At 54.0% G+C, this 24,416-nt stretch overlaps 1 protein-coding gene and 1 long non-coding RNA gene across 5 annotated transcripts in view; one reads left to right on the top strand and one right to left on the bottom strand.

Moving 5' to 3' along the window:
* Nucleotides 1-1,989: 1,989 nt before the first annotated feature.
* LOC106027992 (uncharacterized) lies at nt 1,990-9,807 on the bottom strand. The gene is made up of 2 exons (XR_010042885.1): nt 9,653-9,807; nt 1,990-9,082 (listed from the first exon to the last, which is right to left on the bottom strand). It is a non-coding gene; the product is annotated as an uncharacterized LOC106027992 (long non-coding RNA).
* The window catches only part of Acot7 (acyl-CoA thioesterase 7), a 72,260-nt gene continuing 57,282 nt past the window's right edge, over nt 9,439-24,416 (top strand). For 2 of the 4 annotated variants that reach the window (XM_003471459.5, XM_063235397.1), the window contains exon 1: nt 9,439-9,763. In XM_003471459.5, the coding sequence (XP_003471507.3) occupies nt 9,579-9,763 (185 nt within the window). In that variant the 5' untranslated portion in view covers nt 9,439-9,578. Of the gene's footprint in view, nt 9,764-14,801; nt 15,326-18,834; nt 18,856-24,416 lie in introns of those variants that run through there. The other 2 variants (XM_063235398.1, XM_063235400.1) reach the window with 2 other exon arrangements.

The following is a 24,416-nucleotide window of genomic DNA, read 5'->3' as shown; positions in this document are numbered from 1 at the left end:
CTGTCTCAGAAAAACTAAAAAAAGAAAGATAGATCCTACAGAATGGCAATTTTACCAGACTTTAGAAAATGCAACCGTGTTGCCCCCGGGGCTGGCTGGGTGTGCTGGCTGCAGGGAATGTGACTGTCTAAAAATATTCCTCTTGGTGGAGCAGTGGCGGCATGGAACATATGTGTGCTGGTCAGCGTCCTGTCATGTGACAAAATGCCCGAGACAATCAATTGAAAAGGAAGGCAGGTTTATTTGGGTTCATGGCTTCAGAGGTTTAAGTCCATGGCTGCTGGGGCTGTTGTGCCTAGGGCTGGGGTGAGCTGGGAGAGGGGAGGAGAGGGAAGAGAGAAAGCAAGGACAAAATATTCCCCCTGGAGGGGCACCTGCAAAGACCTGCTTCCTCGGCCAGGCTGTGGTGTAGCTCAGTGGTCAAGCACTCTCCTGGTGTGCTTGATACGTGAGGTCAATCGGCAGCACCACATCCATCCACTCATCCATCCAAATATAAATAGCTGGGCCAGGAGTTCAAAGCCAGCCTGGGCTACACAGTGAGTTGGAGGCCAGCCTGAACTACATAGCAAGACCCTGTCTCAAAAAACCAACAAAACAATTTGAGTACCAAATTGAGTTTCAAAGCAGTTGAGGACCAAGATATGACTGTACTGTAATCACAGCACCTAGGAGCCTGAGGCGGGGTGGTCATGAGTTCAAGGGCGCCCTGACCTAGATAGCAAGACTCTATCTCAAAAAACACAAAAACAAACCGGGCATGGTGGCGCACGCCTGTGATCCCAGCATTTGGAAGACTAAGGCAGGAGGATTGCTCTGAGTTTGAGGCCAGCCTGAATTACACAGTGAGACCCTGTCTCAAAGAAAAACCAAACTAAACCAAACCAATACTAACTTTAAAGGTACTTTGTATTGCATGTAAATTATACCTCAGAAGGTTGATTCGAAATTTTTAAAAGCACTTTGAATTAAAAAATGATACACTAAGGGGCTGGGGATTTAGCTCAGTGGCGTAAGTGCCTGCCTTGCAAGCAGGCAGTCATGCGTTTGATCCCCAGTACCAATAAAAAGGAAAAAAAATTATACACTAGACTAAACATTTTATTTTATTTTTTTAGATTAAACATTTTAGAACTTCCGTTCATCAGGAGATACTTTGAAGGAGTGAAAATGCCAGGCCAGACAGGGAAAGAACATTTGCAATCCATAGTACTGAAAAGTCATTATATCCAAGACATATAAAGCACTCCAACTATGCCTCATTGATTCTTTTTGACACGGGGTCTCACTATACAGTTCTGGCTGGCCTTGAGTTTACTTTGTAGCCCAGGCTGGTCTCAAAAACTCGCAGCGATCCTCCTGCTTCAGCCTCCCAAGTGCTGGGATTACAGGGGTGAGCTACCACGCCCGGCTCGCCTCGTAGATTTTAAATCAGTACTGATTTTCAAATCACTAGTAAAAATAAGGAAATCAACAATAAGACATATAGCACAAGAGAAAAATGAGTAAAAAATTTAAATGGCCATTTTGCCAAGCGTGAAAATCCAGTGGGGGTTATATCAATTTTATGAGCAGAGAATCGGAAATTAAAGTTACCATGGGCCCAGCATGGTGGTACATGGCTCCTCTCCCAGCACTCTGGAAGTCTGAGCATCCAGAGTGCAGGAGCATCACCAGGAGTTCAAGGCCAGCCTGGGGTATATAGCAAAACACTGTCTCAAAAAAAAAATTTTTTTTTTGTCTTTTTCCTTTTTATTGGTACCAGGGATCGAACTCACGACTGCCTGCTTGCAAGGCAGGAGCTTATGCCACTGAGCTAAATCCCCAGCCCCTCAAAATTTTTTTTATATTGTTGGCTGCAAGGGAATGATGATCTTCAATTAGTTATAACGTTAGTTGTTATTGGGTGAATCTTGTAAGCACCACACACTGTTCGTGATGATTTATGTGATAGTTCGGACCCCAGAATAAAATCCAAGGAAGCAAGAATTTAAGAAATTTGGAGCAAAGGCTTTATTTTAGGCCAGGCCTGGCAATGGGTAGCTAATATGGAAGACTGCGCCCCTAACAGCTAAAGGGCAGGGTTTTCTATCTTGTAAAATAGCAAACAGCTGCTGGTCTCACAATGCAAGGAGTGGGGTGGGTCTGTGACACACTACAGAACAGGAACACTGCGATTACATTTCTTGGGAAGAGCAAGGTTCAGGTAAGGGTTGGGCTAACAAGCAAGTTTTGATTAGGCAAACATCCTCTGGGGAAGGCACATCCTGCAAACAAGCAAGTCACCCTGCAAACAAGCAAGTTTAGATTAGGAAGACATCCTGTTCTGCTCTTAGAGTTACCTTTGATCTTTTTCTTGCCTCCGAGGAGACTTATGAGGAGTTTTTACATATATAGGTTATAACAATTTATAAGCAGCCTCACAAAAGCCCTGCCAGGTAGGTCTGGTTATGATCCTCACTTTGTAGATGAGGACGCTGGAGCACAGAGGAGTCTGGGTAATTGCCTAAACCCACACAGCAGGAGGGAGCTGGAGGAGGGATTGACGCTGCAGGGCTCTGGATCCCTTGTTTTGTTTTTCTGCTGCGGGTGCTGCGGATGGAGCCTGGGGCCTCCTGTGTGCTAGGTTCCACCACCGCGGAGCTGTACTAGGTCCTGACTGGGCAGGTGCATTTCCCTTCCCAGCTCCTCCCACCCCTACTTCCTGACTTCCAGGAGAGCTCTGCTCTGCCACACCCTTCCTCCAGCCGTTTCTGTTTGAGCTGGCTGACCTTGGACTGGCCCAGCCCCTCCTCCTTTAAACTGCAGCTCTTGGGTATGGTGTCCCAGTGCCAGGAAAGCTGACTAAAACAGCAGCTGTTCCTAGACAGACATGATGATGCACACTTGTAATCCCAGCATTCAGGAGGCTGAGGCAGGAAGACTTTAACCTTGAATCCAGGCTGGGCAACTTAGCCAGACCCTGTCTGAAAATTAAAAAAAAAAAAAAAAAAAAAAAGCCCGGGGATGTTGCTCAGTGCTAGATCACTTACCTCCCATGGGGGAGGCCCTGTGTTCAATCCCCATTATTACAAATACCATAAACCAACCGGTTTCTTCCGCTGTGCAGCAAGGTCTCCTCCACGTGGGACCGGCCACGGTGGAGCCGAATGGAGCGCGTGGGAATTGACCACACCGCTAGATGGCGCCACAGGGCCGCAGAGCGCACCCAGCGCCCGCGCTTCCCGGAGAGAAGCCAAGCGTGTCAAGGGCGCGGGTGCTTTGAAGCCGTCCTCTGATGAATCCCATTAAATGTCGACGCTGTAATTCTAGATTCAAAGCCTGACCTACTTAAACTCCGAGAAGTGACTTCTGAGTGCCTCTAAGTAAGCCGATCGCTGCCTTTTCTAAACGCATGGATGGTTTTCTTCTCCAGTGGGGTGACCCACTTCCTGCTGGCTGTGCTCGGCGGGACCCTCCTTTCAAGGGGGTCTTTCACTGGCTTCCCTGGTTTGTTCTTGGGCAGGGCAGGGCAGAGCAGGAGATGGTAGTTAGGGTAGTGGCCAGGTGGCGAGGATGTCTGTGTGGCGTTGAGATCTGTCCTTCCTGTGGGAAGGGTGGGCAGTGCTTCAGCGTTTTGTATAAATGTGATTTTAAAAATTTGGCAAATGCCTTAAATTTTAAACATTCAGTGCGGTGAGGGTGCATTGCTGCAGATCCCCCTCAGATCCTCCCGCTTGCTTCGGACAGACAGGTCAACCCGTCCTTCCTGCCGCCTTCTGTAGCAGTTCTGGGGTCCTCTTTCTTGATACCCTGTCGTGGCTGCCTTGATGTCCTGAATGGATCCAAGCTGTTGACAACATCACCCCAGAGTGTGTTGGGAGCCTGCCCTTCTGTCAGGAGGGACTTGGCGGCAGTAACTGTATTTTTTTTTTTTTTTTGTCTTTTTCATTTTTATCGGTACCAGGGACCGAACTCACGACTGCCTGCTTGCAAGGCAGGCGCTTATGCCGCTGAGCTAAATCCCCAGCCCCTAGTAACTGTATTTTTTATCCCACTTCATAAAGACGGTCATGAGAGGGGACTTCCAAAACTCCTCCAGATGCTGGGGATTTAGTTCAGTGGCATAAGCGCCTGCTTTGCAAGTGCATGGTCGTGAGTTTGACCCCTGGTACCGATAAAAAAACCCAAACTACTCCAGAAAGTGGAAACCGTGAGAAAATGTGTTCAAGGAGCAGGCTTGGGGGCTTGGGGAGTTCATGGCAATGTGTCTGGTAGATGTCAGCACACACTGTGTTTTGTTTTGTTTTGTTTTTGAGACAGGGTCTTGCTATGCAGTTCAGGCTGGTCTTGAACTCACAGCAATCTTCCTGCCTCAGCCTCCTGAGTGCAGGGATTACAGGTGTGCACCACCATGCCCGGAAACACACTGTGGCTTTTGGTCCGCACTTGGCAACACACTCAGGCTTTGTCTGGATGGAAGGGGTAAAGCACTCGTGGTCTCCAAACAGGAAACACACAGCAGCTAAACCGTGAATGCGAAAAGACGGATGAACCCTGTGGACGGAGGGCCGGGCCTGTCTCCTGTGGAGTCCCCGGCCTGGCACTGGCAGACGAGCAGGCCCTGGCCATGCTGCAGCTCCTCCTGGGCCGAGGCCATCTGAGTCCCTTTGTCAACAACCCTGCAGCCCAGGACCTCAGTGTGTCGGGCTGCACCGGTGGACTTTCAGAACCCATTCTGTGCCACACGGTTTTGGGCAGCAGCTGCTCACTCCTTGACCACCCCACCGGCAGGGCGTCCCCACTTTTCCCTGAGGGAACCGAGGTGCAGATGACTCAGAGTTACTCTAAGGCCTCAGAGCCTGGGAGAGGGGATTATTGCTCTTAGTCCTGCCCAGTGCCACCCTGCTCTCTAGTGGCCACTCCTCAGCTGTCCCCAACACTCTGCTGACTATGCCGCCCTGCTGAGGCTCCCCACAAGGTAGCTGGTGGCTGTCATGAGGCATAAGAGGCTGGCTGGCCAGATGTCACTCTGTGTACTCAGAGGACCTGCTGAGGTGACAGCTGAGAGCCCAGAGCGAGCCTGCTGGGGATGGGCCAGGCCCCCCTGAGGCCCTGCAGTGGAGTTGGACTGTTACGTTTAGACCCGGGTGTGCTCACTGGCAGAGCTTTGGGAGAGGTGGCCACCATGCCCAGCTGGACCTCTCCTAAACTGTGGGTGTCAGGTTCTGTGTCCTGGTGACCAGAAAGTAACCAAGACCTGGGCGGTGGGCATAGCTATGAAGTCCTGCTGCTCAGCTGGCCTTTGCATGGCTTCACAGGGGCCATCTCTTGAGCTTGCACAGCGACCTTTTCTGTGTCAGGGGAGAGAGCGCACTTGCCCACCCCGCAGGAAGCCCTGTGTTCCACCCCTCCCCCCAGCAAAAACAAATTGAGAAGACGGACTCATGTTGTCCGGAGCTACGTGTGACAGCCAGTGCTTGGGGGGCTTCCTAATCCCATCCTGTGCCTGCCTAGGCCCCCAGCACCGAATTCTGGGCCTGTGGGGACCCTGGACACAGAGAGGCAGCTGACCCAACATGTGGGCAGCAGAGCCCTGACCAGAATGCGGGATCCTGGCTGGTGGCCTCCTTGAGCTGGAAATGTCAAGACAGAAAGTGGCCGTCACCCTGATTCCCAGATGCTGCATTGGTTTCTAAAATCTCTGATGTAAACAGAAAAATGCATAAAGTGTGTATAGTGTAAAAAAAAATTATAAGCCTGTACGTTGTTACCCAGGTCACAGAGGAAAGATCAACCCTCTGCCTAGGAACCCCTGCCAATTCCCGTCCTCCACTGAGGGTCCTACCATTCTGTCTTCAGTGACAATTATCCAATTTTTTTTTTTTTAATCCAGGATCTTACTATGTAGCCCAGCTTGGCTTCAGACTTGAAATCCTCCTGGCCCTGACCCAGGAGCCTCCTGAGTGCTGGAGTTACAGGCATGCACCACCACACCCCAGCTCACAGCCTTTTAAATTTCACTTTGAAACAGGATCTCACTGAATTGTTCGAGTTGGTTTTAAAATTGAGACCCTCCTGCCTCAGCCTCTGAAGCAGTTCAGACTTCAGATGTGCTTCATCCAGCCCCGTTCCTTGTTACTGCTTACACTTCCCTTGCAGACTTTGGGATCATGATGTGGGTGGTGTGATACTCTCTTCCTCCCATTCCTCTGTATTGTGAGTCTTCCCTGCCCTAACTCAAGTGTACTGCTTTTCTGGACTGTCTGGCGCTTCCTGATGGAGTATACTACACCACTGATCCTCTTTTGGGCTCCTGACAATTCAGAGCGATTCTCTCTTGGGATTATGGGCAGAGATCTTGGGCAGAGACAGACACAGTTCCCAGCAGTTCACCTGATCGTGAGGTAAACAGCTGATAACCTGGAGGATTCTGTGGGACGACCTTGCACAATGCGTTGTGGAACAGTGACTGTAGTGCTGTAAAATGGGCCTTGCACTAATGCACTGATGATTTTGCACAACTTCAGTTAAAGTATTCTCAGACTGCGTGGAGTGGGGGGCTGAGCTAAGGTGTTCAGCACGTAAATCCACTGAATGCATTTTCCACCTTGCTATGGGTTTAATGAGTTGTAGCCCCATCCAAAGCTGAGGACCATCTGTATCCTTTTTTTTGGACAGGGTCTTGCTCTGTAGTGCAGGTTAGCCTTGAACTCACTTATGCAGGCCAGGCTGGCCTCCATCGGCTCAGCCTCCCAAGTGCTGGGTTTACAGGGATGTACCCCCACGCCTGAAGACTGTCTATATCCTGATTAAATAATTTGTAACAGAGCTATTGAGCACCCATGATGTATTCCTGGAGCCTGGAATATACACAGTAGTGGCCACCATAAAAAACATTCCCTACCCATATATTCTACCTGGAGGAGGCACAATAAACAGATGAGTGAATTACCTGCTAAATGGCCTAAGTGCCAAGACAAAAGCACACCTGGAGGGCAGGGCGTACGGGAGGGAACTGTCACCGAGAGAACCTGGGCAAGGTGGCATTTGCCAGTCTCAGTGGTCCAGGGGTGGAAGGAGCCGGTGACTGCCCGAGGCCAGGCCTGCTTCAGCATGGCTGGAGGCAGGCGGAATCACCAGCTGGGCAAGCATGAGGCAGATTTTCGAGTTCCACAGTGAGGAGTGGTCAGAGCGTAGGTTTATTCGCAGTGCGGAACCTGCAGGACTTGCAGATGACCGGGCCCTGGGATGTGAGACAGAGGGGTCAGGGATGCCTCCTGGGTGCTGAGCTTGCGCAAAAGGAGACAGCACCGTGGGAGCAGTGTGGGCAGGCGGACTGCTAGATCTGAAACTCAGGTGAGGCCCTGGCTCCACGCAGTGCAGATGGGAATTAAAGAGGAGATGGGCAGGGCAGGGCTTGGACAGCCAAGGGGCCAGAGGGCAGGCCCAGCTGAGCAGGAGAGTGCGGTGGGGAATCCCAGAACCTGGGGGAAGCACTTCCTGAAGACATGGCATCTGCCTGCCTGCTTAGCTCCCAGATTTAGGCAGATGACTTCTGACACGAGATTACTGGGTTTAGCAACCAAGAAGGAATCAGCACCTTGCCAAGTGGAGTGGCTCAAACAGACACCTAGATGGAATGGGTTCAAAGGTGACTGGGAAGAAGACAGGGTTGCATGAGACAAGTAGCTCTTGGGTTTCGCTGGAAGGAACTGGCAGGCAAGGGGCTGGGGATTTAGCTCAGTGGCATAAGCACCTGCCTTACAAACAGGCGGTCGTGAGTTCGATCCCCGGTACTGATAAAAAGGAAAAAAGACAAAAAAAAAAAAAAAACAAAAACAAAAAACCCCCAGGCAAGGGAGCCTGACTTACGTTGGGGCAGAAATAACTCAGAAGGGGCCCCCACTGCTATCCTTGAAAGCAGCGCAGCGCCACCCCAGTCTTCTGGGGTGCCCTTTTCTTTTTCTGTAGTCAGAACAGGGCAGGGTGCAGGGGCTGTTACCCTCCCCGACCCCCTGGCTGCTATGGGCAGTACAAGAAACCTTGACAGAGGGGTTTTCTGCCCAAAGGCCGGCCGTGCCCTCTCCCCTAAAGTACATGGCCTGTTTTGATTTCTTTTGCCGTTCTCTAGAAGAGATGAAAACCACTCAGGCCACCTGTCTGGTCTGGAAATCTCTTCTGGGCAGAGTGTGGCTTGAGTTAAACATTTTGGGTCACTAAATCAGTCTTCCAATCAGAGTCTGAATTTCTGAAGCACTCTCACGTTTTTTTGGTTTTTTTTTTAGTACTGGGAATCAAACTCAGGACTTGTGCTTGCCAGGCGGGGGCTGTGCCACCCAGCACTCCCACCTGGATAAGCAAATCTCTATAAAGGGCGGGGTCTCAGTAAACACCCACTGCTTTGCATGTTCGGTCTGAGGGCACGCTTGTTACTTTGCATTTATAGACTAGCACAGGCAAAGAACAAGGGAGAAAAATGCCCTATTTATTTTTTTAGGGAACGGGTGGTGTTCAAGACAGGCCCTTACTCTGTGGTTCAGGCTGGCCTGGAACTCACTTGGATTCTCTTGCCTCACCTCCTTAGGTCCTGAACATTCAGCACTCTTCAACTCTCACAAAAGCTAGTGAGGTGTTATCACCCCATCAATTGAGTTATGAAAATTAGATAAGGAAAATGCCAGATCTTTTTTTTTTGTCTTTTTCATTTTTATCGGTACCAGGGGAAAGTGCCTGATCTTATCTCCAAAGCTGCTTACTGCCTCCATTAGAGATAAGTCGGAATGTTTATGGTGGTTGATGACCCTCAGTGCTTGGTTCACCTTAATTGGCTTCTTTTTTTTTTTGCTTCCAGCCTGCGATGCGAGCGTTCTGTTCTACCACAGCTCCTAAACCCAACTCCTTGGCGTTGTAACAATCCTGAAGTCCCAGGAGCCCTGATCCCGGCCACTTGCAGTGCTGGAAGCGGGGTGGGGCTATAGCGCTGGCCTGTGGGCTCCTCCTTAGGGTCCCTGGCTGGGTAGCACCCGGTTGTTCAAAATGCACCTGGAGCTCGAGTTCTGTGCATTTAAATTTTTCATTTCGGCGTGCAAATTCACGTTCCCTACAGAAAGTCCAAGTAAGGGAGAACGGGCAGTAAATACCGGCTCCCTGCACATCCGCCCCCCGGGGTTCTGTCTCCAGAGGACCCCGCGGAGAGCCCTCCCGGCCTCCGTTCCCTCCCCGCTGACCTCACGCGGCCCGAGCCCCGCGGACAGCGAATCGTCGCGCGGATGCCGGCAACGCCCCGCGCACTCGCCCGGCCACTGCGGAGGGAGCGCCGGCGCCCGCGGGCTCTGCGACCCGGCAGGCGACCGGCCACCGCTCTCGGGCCTGAGGGAGTGTGGCCGCCACTCGCGAGCCCGGCCCTCGCGGGCGCCGCGCAACCGTCACCGAACCTTCTGGAAACGGCGCCCCGCGGGCGCCCCCGGAACTCCCGGCCCGCGCCGGCGCCAGAGGCCTTGGCGGACAAGGAGGCGGGGCCTTACGAGGGGCGGGGCCAGCGCGGGGCGGCCGCGAGCGATTCGCCCCCGGCGCGCAGGCCCCGCCTCTCCAGCACTATGGCTCCGCCTCCACCCTCCCCCTCCATGGCGCCGCCCGGGCTCATTCATTCTGCGCCGGGCCCGCTGGACACCTGCGTTGTGCTCTCTCCAGCCCGAGCTGCCGCCTCCGCTGCCGCCTCCGCCTCCGCCGCCAGCATGTCGGGCTCCGTCACCGAGACGCCGTCCGCCATCCAAATCTGCCGGTGAGACAGCGGCCCGCTCGGCGGCGGCGACCCACCGCGGCCCGCGACCCCCGCCCGCCACCTCACCTCCCCTGGTGCCGCCCCCGTCCCACTCTACCACACTGGGCGGGCAGTGGTCTCCTCGCGGCCTCCCGCACCGCCGCCCTGGGTCCCCCGCCTGCCCCCGACACGGTTGCGCCTGGTGATGCTGCGGAACCGAGCGGCCCCTCGGCTCCTCCCACCGGCCTTCCGGCCGCATCCCAAGGGCGGCGGCCGCCGTCACAGGCCGTGCGGTGCAGGAAGCCGGGCGGAGACGGAGGCCGGCGCGCGCAGTGCCTGCGCCGGGCTGGGCTCATTCTTCCCCGCCCCGGGCCCAGCGCCTCGGAGCCCAGCCCCCTGCAGGATTCCGGGGCCAGTTCTCAGCTGTGCAGATTTGAAGCCTCCATAGATGCAGGACAAGTGTCCGTGGGTGGGCGTGCCTGTTAAGAGGGCCGAAAACCCACCTTTCCTTTAGTGCATCGCCTCGGTTGTGGGGGCAGGCGGACAGCAGGTGTTCAAAGAGAGGACAGATAATACTGTTTGTCTCACTCCACTGCTCAGGAAAGAAACCGAGCCATCCAGTGGGCCCAGAGCATCTTACACAGTGGAGGCAAAGGATTGTTCCTGTGTCCCCACCATTCCATCCTTTCTCCACCGGGTGCTGCTTAGATAGTTGTTGGTCCCCCAGGCAGCTGGAGGTCATGATCGAGCTCATTTTCCGAAAGAAGTGGAGAGGGCAGCCTCAAGGTTACTCTGCAGATTCTCCGGCAGAGCCTGGGGCAGAGGCAATCAGACATTAGTGTCTGAGCTAAATAGGGACCTGTAAAGCGCTGAGGGGCTGTGGCCTCCGGTAGGGTCCCGCCTGATGGACCACCCACTGTGAGAATGGTAGGGTTGGCTTCTCACATCTGGAGGCTGTGCATTACACTGACCTTGGGTCCAAACCATCAGCCCTGGGGCAGAGATTTCCTTTGAGGCTGAGTCTTCCTGGAAGGCTGGGGATACAGCAAGTGGGGCTAAACAGGGCTCTTTGCTGCCAACTTGGCCTGGCAGGGGTCCTTTCTTGACTCAAGGTCAGGTTTAGACTGTTCCAGAGGAAATCTTTGAGGGAGCCCTGCTTATTCAAAGGTTCTGTGTTCATGGGAGCCCCGAGGGCAAAAGTAATAAAGTTGGGATACTTAGGCAGATAGACAGTCCTGGAGTCAGGTCCTTGAAGCACCAGTTATGAATTGGGGGGGGGGTGTATCTAATTGCAGAGAGCTTCACCTGTCTCCTCACACTTGGTTTGCCCAGGTCCCCCCCACCCCCAGGTTGGGTGGTAGGGGCCTCCAACCTTCCTGCTGTGTGGAGCAGAAGTTTGAATAACTAGCTAAGGTCATTCAGCGCCCAGACCCTTAGGGGCAGCTCCCACCCAGGTCTTCCAGTTCCAGATCCAATATTGTTTCCACTGCCTGTCAAATGATGAAACTATTGAGCTGGGTGTGCTGCTGCAACCCGGTAACCCCAGTACTTGAGCTCAGGAGTTCAAGCACAACTGAGGCCCTGTCTCAAAAAGTAAAGGGAAATACAACTTACATCTGCCCTTGGGAGACTTGGCTTTCATTTACTTTGTCAAGAAGATGACTAGCCAGTCTAGACCAACTGTTTTTAAGTCGCTTCCAACACTTGGGGATTTTTGTAGCATTTTAGACATTCATACATCCACAAGTGTGTTTCCGGGTGCTCTTTCTTACCCACGCTGTCCATAAGGGCTGCCTTTTGACATCCCTGAGTGACAGTTGTAGGGTGTCCCTAAGTGGCTGCCTGGGCAGAGTTTCCTGTGAGCAGAATGTCTGGTGCCATAACCCTGGTCACTGGGGCTGCACCCAACCCTGGAGAGCAGCCCTGGCCGGGTGCAGAGCCCTTTAAGGACATGGGAGCTGACACCCACGTTGAAAGAAGAGCCTCCTGACCTAGCACAGGCAGGCCATGAATTTAACAGGACTGAACTGGACACCCCCAAGGAGCACAAGAGGAGAGCTGGGGTGGAAAATTTGGGGGCCACCCTTCAGCAGGGCAAGGTTACCAAAGTCCCTACCACCCCAGACAGGGTGGTCATGAAACGTCAGTCGGAAGCTGTAAAAGGAGGGTGTGGCTGTATTTGTTCAGTTGGTTTTTTCCCAAGGCAAGGTCTCACTGTGTAGCCCACGCTGGCTTCAAATTTGGGATTATCCTTCTGCCTCGGCCTCCCAGTGACCACAGGTGTGCGCCATCACACCTGGCAGGGGGGGCACATGTGGGCTGCGGCTTCAGGTAGCTGTGCAGGCCTGGCCGAGGGGTCTCACTTGATTTCTGCTCTGCTGCTCGGTGGCTGAGTGACCTGACTGTGCACTGCTTCACCTTCCTGCATTCCTGTTTTCCCACAGGTTGTGATGAGTGTTTTGAGTGTAGCCATCATCTCGCAGGATGGTTGGCACATTGTGTGTCAATGCAAGGTCTTTTGGCAGAAGTGGGACAGTGGCCAGGGTTCCGGCGCCAGCCCTGCTTCTCGTGGGTCGTGTGTGCGTGGCTTTAGGCATCTCTGTGACCTCACTCAGGCCAGGTTTTCTTACGTTGTAAACTTGGGACTGGATGGAGCCAGCCTTAGGTTTATGGTGGGGATTGATACCTTTGGCCCAGTTCTGCTGCTTACAGCTGTGAACTCACAAAGGAACACGTGAGGACCAGCACCTTGGGCAGCTAGGCCATTGTGGGTCATTGTTCCTTTGTCTTTTTGGTCCAGCCCAGAGAGATACAGTTGGCTGTCAGCTGTGCCAGCAAAGGAGGCCTGGGCACTCGATGGCCCGGCAGGCACATGACCTCAGGACCTGTTGGGGGCCGCTCGTAGCATTGGTTGCCCTGCTTAGGATGCTGCGCTTCAAGCCGGTCTCAGGGAACAGGGGTCATTTGTACCAGGAGGACCATGAGTGCCTTCAGCAGTGTCTGCTGTCTGCAGCACATGCCAATAAGTACTCGTTGGGTGGACATTAAGGGCTTAGAATTTTCTCCCTTGTGCTCTGTCGTTGGCTTTACAATGGAATTCATGGAAGCAGAATCTGGTCTAGGGAAGCCATGTTCATTTATGTTCTTGACAATTGCATGAGAAGGTAAAGGTGCCCAGTACCAGCTTCCTTCCTGTGCGCTGCAGGGGGTAGAGAGAGGACCCTGGTGGAGGCACGAGGACCTGTGTAAGGAGGCTTGTGTTCCCAGCTCTACCCTGGGAGTGTGGCAGGCAGCCACTCAAACGCCAGGACTTTGCACGTGCAGCTGACCAGCTCCCTGGGTGCCTCCAGGCCTGCGGGTGCTCCCCCCAGGGACCCTCCCTGCTCTACGGGTGGGGCTTCTTCAGGTGCCTGGTCTTGCCTTTGCACTTGTGGGTACTCCACCATCCTTGGGCTCCCCATCTACACCTCGCCCACCAGGGAGGTTTGTTACAGACGCACCGTACCCGTAGATAAGTCTACAATTGCAAAGGCAGTAGAGTGTGGATTTATTTTATTTCTTCGGTGGTACTAGGGATTGAGCCCGGGGGAAGCAAGGCAAGTGCTCTACTCCTGAGCTGTATCCCCATCCTTCATCACTTTTCATCTTAAGATAGTATCTTGCTAAATTCCCTGGACTGTCCTTGAACTTGGGGTGCTTCTTCCATTCTCTCCGGTATCTTTGTATACGGGTGTGTGCTAGCATGCCCAGCAAAATGCATATTTTATTCATGTGCATTGAACCCAGGACCTTTGCACTGAACTACATCCTCAGTACACCCTGTCCTTATTTTTATTATTATTATTTATTAAGTTTATTGATACGTTTTAGGTGTACATAAATGATCACATTCACTGTAGGGAATTTGTACCTGTACACGGTGTAACTTTTTTTCCCCGTTCCCCTCCTCCTGATTATTTTTTAGTGGAGACAGGGTGTTATTAAGTTGTTGGGTTGCCCAACTTGCTGCCTTCCTGCCTCAGCCTCCCAGAGTTCGGTGGGATTACAGGCGTGCACCACCATGCCCTGCCCCTAACAGCCGCCTGTTGTACATGTATGGCTCCCTTGTGTTGACAAACACGCATCACACTGTGCGATGACCACCTGACTGTGACATGGAATGTCCAGTTACCCCTGATGTCCCCTCTGGCCTCTTGGCTGTCACCCCCCACACACACTGCTGGCCCCTGGCAGACGAATCTGCTTGCTGTCGCCACAGCTTTGCCCTTGCTGGGATTTTGCGCAGTGCCCGTGAGCCATGAGCTCCCCCGCGCAGGTCACTGGGGGGACCTGTGTGGTCCATGTGTGGACCATCTGCCTTCCATTCCCTGGACAGCTGCAGCTGGTTTATCTCTTCGTTTGGGCTCTCAGCTTTTCTCTGTGGCCAACAGAAATGTGACCTGACATTTGTCATTTGGTGCTATGTGAGGGCTTGCTTTACATGTTTTAGCCAGGATCACTGCTTGGTGCTTGTATTTATTCATTTAGAGATGGGCTCAGACGCCTGGGCTTAAGGGACCCTCTTAACCCAGCGTCTTAAATAGCTGAGACTTACAGGTATGTGCCCCTCCCTGTACCTGGCGTGTGTGTTTTTTCTTTTCTTCTTCTTTTTTTTTTTGAACAATGAGTCTGTCTTTTGGAAGCAGTGCTGAAGTGTTTCCGGGTGATGCCAGGCTGTGCTGTCTGCGATTGGCTGCAAAATGAGCTTGCAAGGTGTGGGGAGCGGCTTAGAGCAGAGAGGAAAGCAGGGGGCCCAGGTTGGTGGGAGTGAGGAGCTGTGGCAGGGCTGGGGACTCAGTCCCTCCTCCCTCCCCTCCTGTAGCTTCTGATGCTGCCCACAATAAGGAAGGACCAGTTCCGGGATGGAGGGCCCCACCCAGCCCTGACCTGTGCATCCCCAGAAGCTGCCACTCCCTCTGCCCCGTGGCACCTGCCAGCTTCCTTCTGCTCCCTGCTGGACCAGGACCTCTGTGCCACTTGGCAACCTCCCAGGTCTGCTGACAGTCACATGCTGCAGACTGGAGAGAAGCTGGGCAGAGGCAGCCAGGCCTGGATGAGTGGCTGTGGCTAGGAGATGGGGCTCTGGGCTCTGATCCTGCCCTCCCACAAACAGGTGCTGTCATGGCCTGGGCCTCCCCTTATTTGCTTGTGAAAGAGCCCACGCTGTGTGACTTGAGGTCCAGTCATGAATTCCTTATGTTACTGAGCATCAGAAGCCAGCCTCACAGCTCCCGCATGGGTGGCAGAGGCCAGGCTCCCTAAGCAGGGCATTCACTGCCACCGACCTGTCCGGGGAACATCGGAGCCCAGCTTTCTTTTGTGCCACCAGAGCGAACTGGGAAACCTTCAGCCCGCACACCGCAGGATGAAGCTGCTTGCCAGGGCTCTCCGTCTTGGGCCATTTGGCAGGCTGGCAGCCTCTAGGAAGCTTGGGGCAGGCCAGGAGCTGGCAGAGCCTGCAGGAAGATGCTGGGCCTCCATCCGGGCTGCTGGGACCAGCCCCAAGCTCTCGCTCGCCAGACCTTGTGTCTTTGCCACAGGAAGGTAGGATGACAGGCAAAATTCTGTGGATCCCTCCCATCCCAGCCTCCCCGGCCTCAGGCGGCAGGTCAGGAGGATCTTGGAGCATGTCTTGGCATGGTGGAGTTGACGCCTGCCCGCCCTTTCTCCAGGGACCAGGCTGTGGGGAGCACGGGCTTTGAGTGTTTTGGTGGCTTGGAGATCACAGCTCCCGGGGCACATGCAGTTGCCTGCACTCTTTCTCCCGGGTGGGGGCCACATGTTCCAGCTCCCCAGGCTTTGTGCCCCATCTCAGGGACTGCGCTGGGCCACTGGCCCGGAGGTTGGTGCAGGCCCAGAGGGACCTGTCCTGATCTTTGCCAGAGTGTCACTGCTGCTGCAGTGCCCTTTGTCCCAAGCTTTGCAGACACTGTTGTCTTCTGGGTGCACGCACCCCCACCTCTGTACTGGCTGTTTTGAGATGCCATTCGCACGCCGTACATTTCATCTGAGTGTCCAGCAGTAGCTCATGGAGCTGGGTCACCATCACCTGTATCAATTTTTTTTGGTTTTGTTTTCTCTTTTGAGACAGGGTCTCGCTGTGTACTCCAGACTGAGCTTGAACTCACTATGTAGCCCAGGCTGATGCTTGCCTCAGCCTCCGGACTGCTGGGATCACAGGTGTGTGCCACCACAACCAGTTTGCGTTTGATTCGATTTTGCAAGGGTGCTGATAGGAAGATCAGTGTTCTGGCACTGAGCTCCTGAAACCCTGGGAATCCCCTGGAATCTCCCGGGTGACAAGAGTGTCTTTGTGTGCTAACTAGTGACTGGTAGCTGTTCTCCTCCATAGCTCAGCTTGGGCCCTGGGCTCCAGGAGAAATGAAGGAAAGATATTTGAGGGTTGAGCTAGGCACGGGGTGCAGTGGTGCACGTCTATGATCCCAGCACACTTGGGAGGCTGAGGCAGGAGCGTCACCAAGAGCTGAAGGCCAGCCTAGGCTACATAGTGGGTTCAAGGCCAGTCTGGGTCAAAAAACCAAAACCAAACAATAAATAAAAAGGGTTAAAAAGTTGGAACTTTTCAAGCCCTTCAAGGGTTCTAGTTAATCACCAGTGGCCAGTGACTTGATCAATCGCAAAATCTCCGTAACAACCCTTCCACTGGGAGATGGGGGTTTGAGGAGGGCCCCAGTTGGTGAGTGCAGGAGGTGCCAGGTTGGGGCAGGCCTGGAGAGGGTGCAGAAGCCCTGTGCCCATCTCTGTTCTTTGAACCTCTTCCGATGCTCCTCGGCCTTGTTTACAATGAACCAGAAATAGTAGTAGGTAGGACACGGGGAGCTTGGACCCTTGGGCTGAAGCAGACCACTGAGGTGGGGTGGTCTTGCTGGCCCAAAGCTCTCCCCTGACCCGTCTACGCTGACCTTCGGGCTCCGTGCCAGCCTGGAACTCACTGTAGGGCTGGGGTGTTGGAGGGGTAGCCCGGGAGTGAGAGCCCAGTCCCCTGCTGAGTCACCTGTGGAAGGCACTCTCCCCACCACCTGCAGCTGGCAGCTGGTTGTGCTGACCTTTTGGTGACGCTGGGGTCGTAGGTGTGCGGAGTGAGGTGATGTTTGGCTTCACCTTCCTTTGATGAGTAATGATGTCGGTCATCTTCTCCCGTGCTCGGGGCTGCTCGCACTTTGAAGTGTCCATTTAGGGCCTTGGCCTGCTTCTCTCTGCTGATTTATTTGGCTTTTTTAAAGTTTTAATTTTGGTGGTGCATGCCTGTAATCCTAGCACTTGGGAGGCTGAGGCAGGAGAATTGCTGTGAGTTTGACAGCCTGGGCTACGTAGTGAGTTCAGGACTGGCCTAAACTACAAAGAGACCCTGACTCTAAAAAAAGACATTTTGTTTTTTTGGGTACCAGAGATTGAACTCATGACCTTATACTTGCCAAGCAGGCCATTATGCTGCTGAGCTAAATCCCCAGCCTCCCCACCCCCCCCCCCCAATTTTTTGATGTACATAGTTACCACATTCATCATAGGGAATCTGTACCTGTACATAATATATCTTTTTTTTTTTTTGTATCTTTTTATCGGTACTGGGGATCGAACTCATGACCGCCTGCTTGCAAGGCAGGTGCTTATGCCGCTGAGCTAACTCCCCAGTCCCATACATAATATATCTTAATTCTTTCTTTTTTCTCCATTCCTTCCCTTTATTAATCAAATTATGAGTTTATTAGTTGAATTATAAGAAGTTCTATTCTCATATACAGTTTTTTTAATTAAATTTTGTCCCAGGTTTTTTAAAAAAATAATTGTACTAAATACATGTAAACCAAATTTACTGACTAAACTGGGTCAAGTGGTCCCAGGCCTATAATCCCAGCACACTGGGAGGCCGAGCCGAGCTGGGAGGATCACAAGTTCAAGCCCAGTCTGGCCAATTTAGTTACTCTGACTTAGTGAAACCCTGTCTCAGAATTTAAAAATGAAGACTAGTCCGGGGTCATAACTCAGTGTGCAGGTCCTGGGTTAAGTACCTAGAACTTAAGTACCCCCCATTAATTTACTTCACTGTTTTTGAGTGCAGAGCTCAGGGGTATTAAGAGTCTATTTGGGGGATGGGGTGGGGTATAGCTAGCTCAATGGCAGAGCCCTCACCTGGTGTGCTTGAGCCCTTTTGTCTGGTGAATGGATGCCCTCCTTCAGCCCCTTCCCCAAACCTCAACCCCAAGCCCCGACAGCCCCCACTCCGCCTGTCACTGTGATCTGACTTGGCTAAGGATTCTCAAGTAAGTGGACTCATGCAGCATTTAGGGGGCACAGATGTCCCCTAGCATGGTGTCCCTGAGCCCAGCCATACTGTGGCAGATGGCAGCATTTCCTTTTCCATGGCCGAGTAATAGTCCAGTGTGGTCTGCTGTTGATCCGGCCTGCGGATCAATCTATGGGTCTCAACCTGGAGAGGGGATCGGGGATGGGGGCAGGACAAGAGAAAAGAGAGATGGAGACAGGATGAGATTCCAATCGAGTCTCGTTTATTTTTAAAATGGCTACAACTTATATAGGGTGGGGGGCGGGCCATAGGCAGGAAGAAGGCTTAATCTGATAGGTCATCATCATCCGGATATATGATGTAAGCAGGAGAGGATTATGGGTAATGTAGGCAGGCTGAAACAGGAAGTTTGCTTGTCATGTGCATTGCAGGCAAGGGGAGGATCATGGGAAATGTAGGCTGACACACAAAATGCCCTCAGGCAGGAGGGGCAGGGCAGCAGCAGCTATTCAAAACCGCTCCCTACATGCTGTTCCATCCTTCCCTTTGGAGGAGGGTGTGTTGGTCGATTCCATGCTGCAGCTTGGTGGAAATGCTGCGGTGAATTTGGAAACCTAGTGGGGTATCTCTTTGGAGACCTCGTTTTCAGTTTATAAGTGGAGCTGTGGGATCCTCTGGGGATTCTGTATTTAATTTCCTGGGGAGCACATGTGCACAGATTTTACACCCTGCGGGCAGCGCACGCGACCTCTGATGCCTGTTATTGGGGGTGGCGTTCCTGGGCTGGACCCCGGCTCTTGTGCAGGCGGTAAGTGCCAGCCCGAGTGCTAAGCTCACTGCACCCTGATGGGAGCGTGGGAGTGAGTGGGGTGAGGCGTCTCCTTGTGATCCAGAGTCGCATTTCCATAAGGGTTCCGGGCTTCCGCACTCCTTCGGGCGGTTATTGGTCGTGTTGGTATCATCTTTGGAGAAACAGCTCCTCAAAGCTTTGCCCTATTAGTCTTTTCCCCCGGGACTGGGGGCCAGCCCAGGGCTTGGCACTGTGCTCTGGCCCCAGCACTTTTGTGTGTTTCTTGACAAGGCCTGGTTGAGTTGCTAGACTACCGCTGGACCTTCCCGCCTCAGCCTCCCAGGGCGCTGGGATTACTGGCTTGCACCACCACACCCTGCACTCTGTCCATGACGAGTTTTCCATGTATTTTGTGTACTGATCTCTACGTCGTTTGCTAATACTGTTTCCCTTCTGCGGCTTGCCTTTGTACTTTGCTGGCACTGTTGATACACATAATTTTTAAATTTTCATGAAATCCTTTTTTGTTTGTGTCTTTGGAGTCTTAGCCAGGAATTCATGGCCATGGCACAGCAGGTTTTATAGCTGTGGGTCTGAGAGTTAGGGGGGACGGGGAGGTGGAGGGAAGGGGGAGGGGACTGGAAAGAGTGAGGGTGTGGGATGTCCATGCCTCGAGTGAGTCCCCACGGTGAATGCTGTCCTTGTGCAGAGCAGACGCCCACTGATCAGAGCTGTTAGAGTCCTGTATTTAGGCCTCAGTCCCTGGCCCCGCCCAGGCCCTGGCATTGGGTCCTGGGATTGGCAGCTACCACTGAGCTACCCCAGACCTTTTTTTTTTTGTATGTTTGACACAGGGTCTTGCTATGCAGTTCAGGCTGGCCTTGAGCTCACTGTGTAGCCCAGGCTGGTCTCCAACTCCCAGTGATCCTCCTGCCTCAGCCTTCCGAGTGCTGGGATTACAGGCGTGCACCCCCACGCCTGGCAGCCCCAGCTTTTTTAAAAAGACCTTGCACTTGTCAGGAAAGTGCCTATGCCACTGAGCTAAATCCCTGGCCCAGCCCCAGCCTCTTTTAAAGTTTTATTTTGATACAGTCTCCATAAGTTGCCCAGGCTGGTCTTGAACTCACGACCCTCCTCTCTCAGGCTTCCCAGCAGCTGGGGTCACAGTTTGCACAGCCTCAGACGCGTTTCTGAGTTACCATTTGTGTGTGTGGAGCCTTGTTCTTCGGTGGGCATGTGGGCAGACAGCTTTCCAGTGTCACTTGCTTAAAATGCCGCCTTTCCCCTTGGCCCATCTTGGCAACCTGTGGGGACTGGACCCTGGCTCTCTGTGCTGCCTGATCTGGCAGTGCTGGAGACCGGGCTAGGGAGAAGCCCTGAGTACATCCCCAGCCCTTGTTAGCTTTTTAGTTTGAGACAGGATCTTGCTCCATTTCTCAGGCAAGTCTTAATTTGCCATCCTCCTGCCTCAGCCTCGGCACCTCTTCCGCTTCTTCTTCTTCTTCTTTTTTTTTTTTTTGAGACCGAGTTTTGCTGTGTTGCCCAGGCTGGCCTTGAACTCCTGGACTCAAGTGATGCTTCTGCCTCAGCGTCCTGGGTAGCTTCATCTACAGGGGCACACTACTGTGCCTGCTCGGATTCCAGCCTTTCCCGAGCCAGCCAGGTGTGCTGCACACTCAGGTGACAGCTCAGCCTCTGGACCGCTGGCTCTGTTTCCGCGAAATGCCAGAGGTTCTGGTGTGCTGTCCTGCTGTTTGGTCACGGTGTCGATGCTGGGTGGCTGAGGGAACCAGGGCCTGCGTGATGCACCTCAGCCTCCCTCGGTGACCGAGCCTGGTGCTCGGAGCTGTGACGCCCCGTGCTGCCGAGGCGGCCAGGCCCACCCATGGTGTCTCCCAGCTCTCTCACCATGTCGGTGCACCCTACGCTTTTATATGTGTTTTTATACATTTAATAGCACTTAGAAGAGACTTAATTACAGAGCAGTGTGGGGCTCTGTAGAAACCTCCACGCTGCCGGAGAGGTGGCTGTGCCACCTGTTGTGACCGGCGTGTCCCACTGCTCCATGCCTGCTCAGGGCTGGGGTCCCAGGCGCTTGGTTTAGGCTGCTCCCCAAGACGTGGGCTGGTGTCCGGGTGCTGGTGTAATCTGCTGTTCCTGCTGCCTGAGATGGGAAGCATCGTTTCATGTACTTGTTTGCTATTTTCTCTCTCTCTCTCTCCTTCCTTCTTTCCTTCTCTCCTCCCTCTCCTCCCTCCTTCCTCCTGGAGTGTGTGTGTGGTTGGGTTTTAACCCATGGCCGTTGAACTGAGCTCCCTCATCCCTAGTCCTACGTATTTATTTTGTATCTCGAGGCAGGGTCTCTTTAATTACCTAGGCTGTGCGGGTTTGGTCACTCCTGTCTCAGCCTGGCAGGGTGCTGGGATCACAGATGTGCTTCACCACCCCAGCTTTGTCTGCTTCTTTTCTGTTATGAGGTGTCCGCTCGGGTCTTTGGCCAATTTTTAGCTGGCCTGTTTGGTTTTCTTTCTTTCTTCCTGTGCTGAGAGTGATGCCCAGGCCTTTGCCCTAAGTGATCTCTCCACTGCTGCTGTTATCACTGTTACTATTACCTGGAGGCAGGCTCTCACTAACTTGCTTAGGGTTTCCATGCAAGTTGTGGTTCTCCTGCCTCAGCCTCGTATGTAGCTGGGTTTGCAGGCATTCGAGCTGTGTGTGGAGCTGAAGTCGTCATTTGGGTGCCCCAGACCGTGAGTGGCTGTGGCTGCTGAAGGTGAGTGGGTGGCGGGTGCCTGTGTTCCCTGCGGTGCCAAGTTCAGCGTTCCCCTGAACCCTGACTTGGTGGCTGCCCTCCGCTAGCCGTGCTCTGGGAACTCCCTGGTGCCAGGGTCAGGAGTCCAGTATCAGTTTTGGCCAAGGCACCTCAGCCTTGGAGAGCTGTCGCCTCTGTTGGTTGCTCTCCATTTCCGGGGAAGATGGAGACCTCAGAAGACAGGGACTGGGTCAGGTCGTGTGGCAGATGGGGTTTGGCAGGGTCACCACTAACACATTGGCCTCTCTGGCCCGGTTTGCTGTGGTGTTTCCCATTCTGTGCGGTGGCACCTGCCAAGAGGCCTGCCCTCTCTCTCACCCCCAGGCCCAGTGTCCACAGGCTACCCCTTCAGCCGTGTGGCCTCCAGCCCTGTACTCCAGAATTTCCCAGGCGCAGCCCTCGGGCCACTGCTGTGTGCCAGGGTAGGTTCCCACCAGTCTTGCACAGGGCCAGCTGTGCAGGGCTCTTGTGACCAAGGGGCCACCCCGTTCCCCTCTTCCTGGACTGTGGCATGGGTGGGAAGAGAGCTGGTGGCCAGAGTGTGTGCAGCACGCTGCCTCAGACACAGGGCCCAGGGCTGGCCCTGGTGAGCTCCTTGCATCAGCTGGCCAGAGTCCAGGAAGTGGGATCAGTGCTGCGGGTACAGACCCAAGGTGGTGGCCACGCACAGGCTTAGCGTTCTGTAAAAGCATTGTGGGCCTGAGTGGGAGGGATGTTTGCTTAAACCACTTTATTGAGGTATAACTTACATAAGAGCCCGTTTTTACTGTCCTGCGGGGAGGTGGTTTGGAAACAGGCCTTCACTACATCATCCAGGCTGGTCTCCAGCTTTAAATGGTCTTCCTGCCTCAGCCTCCCGAGTGCTGGGATTACACCGTGTGTTCTGAAGTGTGTGATTTGATGAGCCTTGATCCATGTATACAGCCACGAGGCCTCCTCTTTGATTGAGAGGACAGACCCGGCCAGCGTGCTCAAGACCTCTGCCCACGGGCTGCAAGGCTGCGGGCGTGCTCAGACCCATCACCTCCTCTAGCTCGTGTCACTCGGCTTGATTCCTTAGCCATGTCGCTTTCCTTGGTGCTCCGACGTGTGGCTGAGCTGCCGCTGCGCTATATGGTGCCTCCCAGGTCTCGGCTGTGCCAGGGCACATGGCTGCCAGCCTCGGGGACTTGTGGTGGCTCCACAGTGCCTGTGAGCCATGCAGGAGGTCAGGGCCACGTCCATGCAGGTGTGTGTTCACCCGCTGAGAGAAATGGTCCCTGTGTGGCTGCTGGCACCTTCTTCCTGTTCTCACCCTTTCACACACGTGTGCAGTACCAGGTTTGTGTGTGCCCGAGCTCACCTCCTCCTCCTGTCCAGAGACGTCAGCATTGCACGCGCGCTGCCCGTAGGGTCTCATTGGGGGCCCTGCATGGGTGATGACCGCAGTGCGAGCTGCAGTGTCTCTTTTCTTACTGGTGAGCTGTGACAGATCGCGATGGGGCTCCCTCTTCCTTGGGGACCCCTGGGTGGCTCTGGGAGAGGAGCGTGGCCTCCCATCCCGGGGCACATGGGCGCCGCCTTCCCTTTGCATGCTGTCTGCTGGGCACCGCCAGTTGTGGGGTGTCTCTGAGCTCCAGGTGCCTGCCTGCCATCTGTCCTTTCTGTGGTTCCAGGCTCAGGTGCTCAGATGGGTCTGCACCCCTCGGGCAGGTGTGGGAGCGAAGGCATCTCTTGCCCTGTCAGCACCCAGGTTTTTTTCCCTGTTGGAACTGTAGGTGAAACCCAAGGCTTTCACCCCGAGCTGTGTCCTCAGCAGCTTTTCTATCTTTTATTTTGAGACAGAGTCTCGCCAGAGTGCCAGTGTGTGACCCTCCTGCCTCATCCTACCAAGTGCTAGGATTGTAGATATTTTTAAACCTGCAAAAAGTTTGGACTGTTTTATTTCCCCCAGCAAAACACATACTAACCACAAGCTCGGGTGTGCTTTTGGGATGATCGCAGCCAGTGCTCGGACTCGCCCCAGCTCATCTGGGGTTGGGAGAAGGAGACCCTGTCCTCAGCCGGCGTCCTGAGGAGCTGGAGGACTCTGGGACACGAGATGGCTCTAAGAGGAAGAGGGGTGCAGTGAGCCGTGGGCAGAAGGTCTGTGTGTCATGGGGCCTCCCTCGTCCAGGTCAGGGGTCGCTCCTCCCCGGCCCACGCGGCAGTGACCTTGGCTCCCGGGACCTGACCCATCCCTGTGTGTGGAGTGTTCCCTCCCTGAGAGTCAGGCCTGACGGCCGCTGCCTACCCATAGTCAAAGCACAGAAGCAAACACTGAAGAGGGGGTGTCCTGTGGTCATCCTGATGCCATGGCCGGTTGCAGCTAGATGTTGTGGGTTCTGTAATCCTCAGGAGGTTAGCAGTCAGCCTTCCCTCTCCCCACTTCTCCTCTCCTCTTTGGAATCAAAGGAAGAGGCACTGTACCCCCCCCCCCCAGCTCCAGCTCCATCCTTTATTTTCTAGGATCTCAGCCTCCGGAGTGCTGTGGTCACAGGCGCATGGCACTCCTGAGGCTGGACCTGCCCATACGGGTGGCTTCAGCTGGTGGTGTTGTCATGGCCACAGAGGCCTACTGTGCTGGGCGAGCCTGTGGCCAAGGGGAGCCAGCGTTGCTTGGGGAGGCGGCAATGCTGGTGTGGGGGACGAGGCCAACTCCAGAGGACACAGCCTTGGGGACTTGAGTTCCAAGTGGACACAGCTCCAGGAGGGAGTGGCAGGGATGTGGGGTGCCATGGTCGTGCTG

Source organism: Cavia porcellus, unplaced genomic scaffold (assembly GCF_034190915.1).
Source record: "Cavia porcellus strain 051 isolate PalLab524CR breed Dunkin Hartley unplaced genomic scaffold, mCavPor4.1 scaffold_25, whole genome shotgun sequence".
In the NCBI taxonomy this organism is placed as follows: Eukaryota; Metazoa; Chordata; class Mammalia; order Rodentia; family Caviidae; genus Cavia; species Cavia porcellus.
The sequence above is the reverse complement of the archived record's forward strand: the minus strand, read 5'-3'. Positions and strand labels throughout refer to the sequence as shown.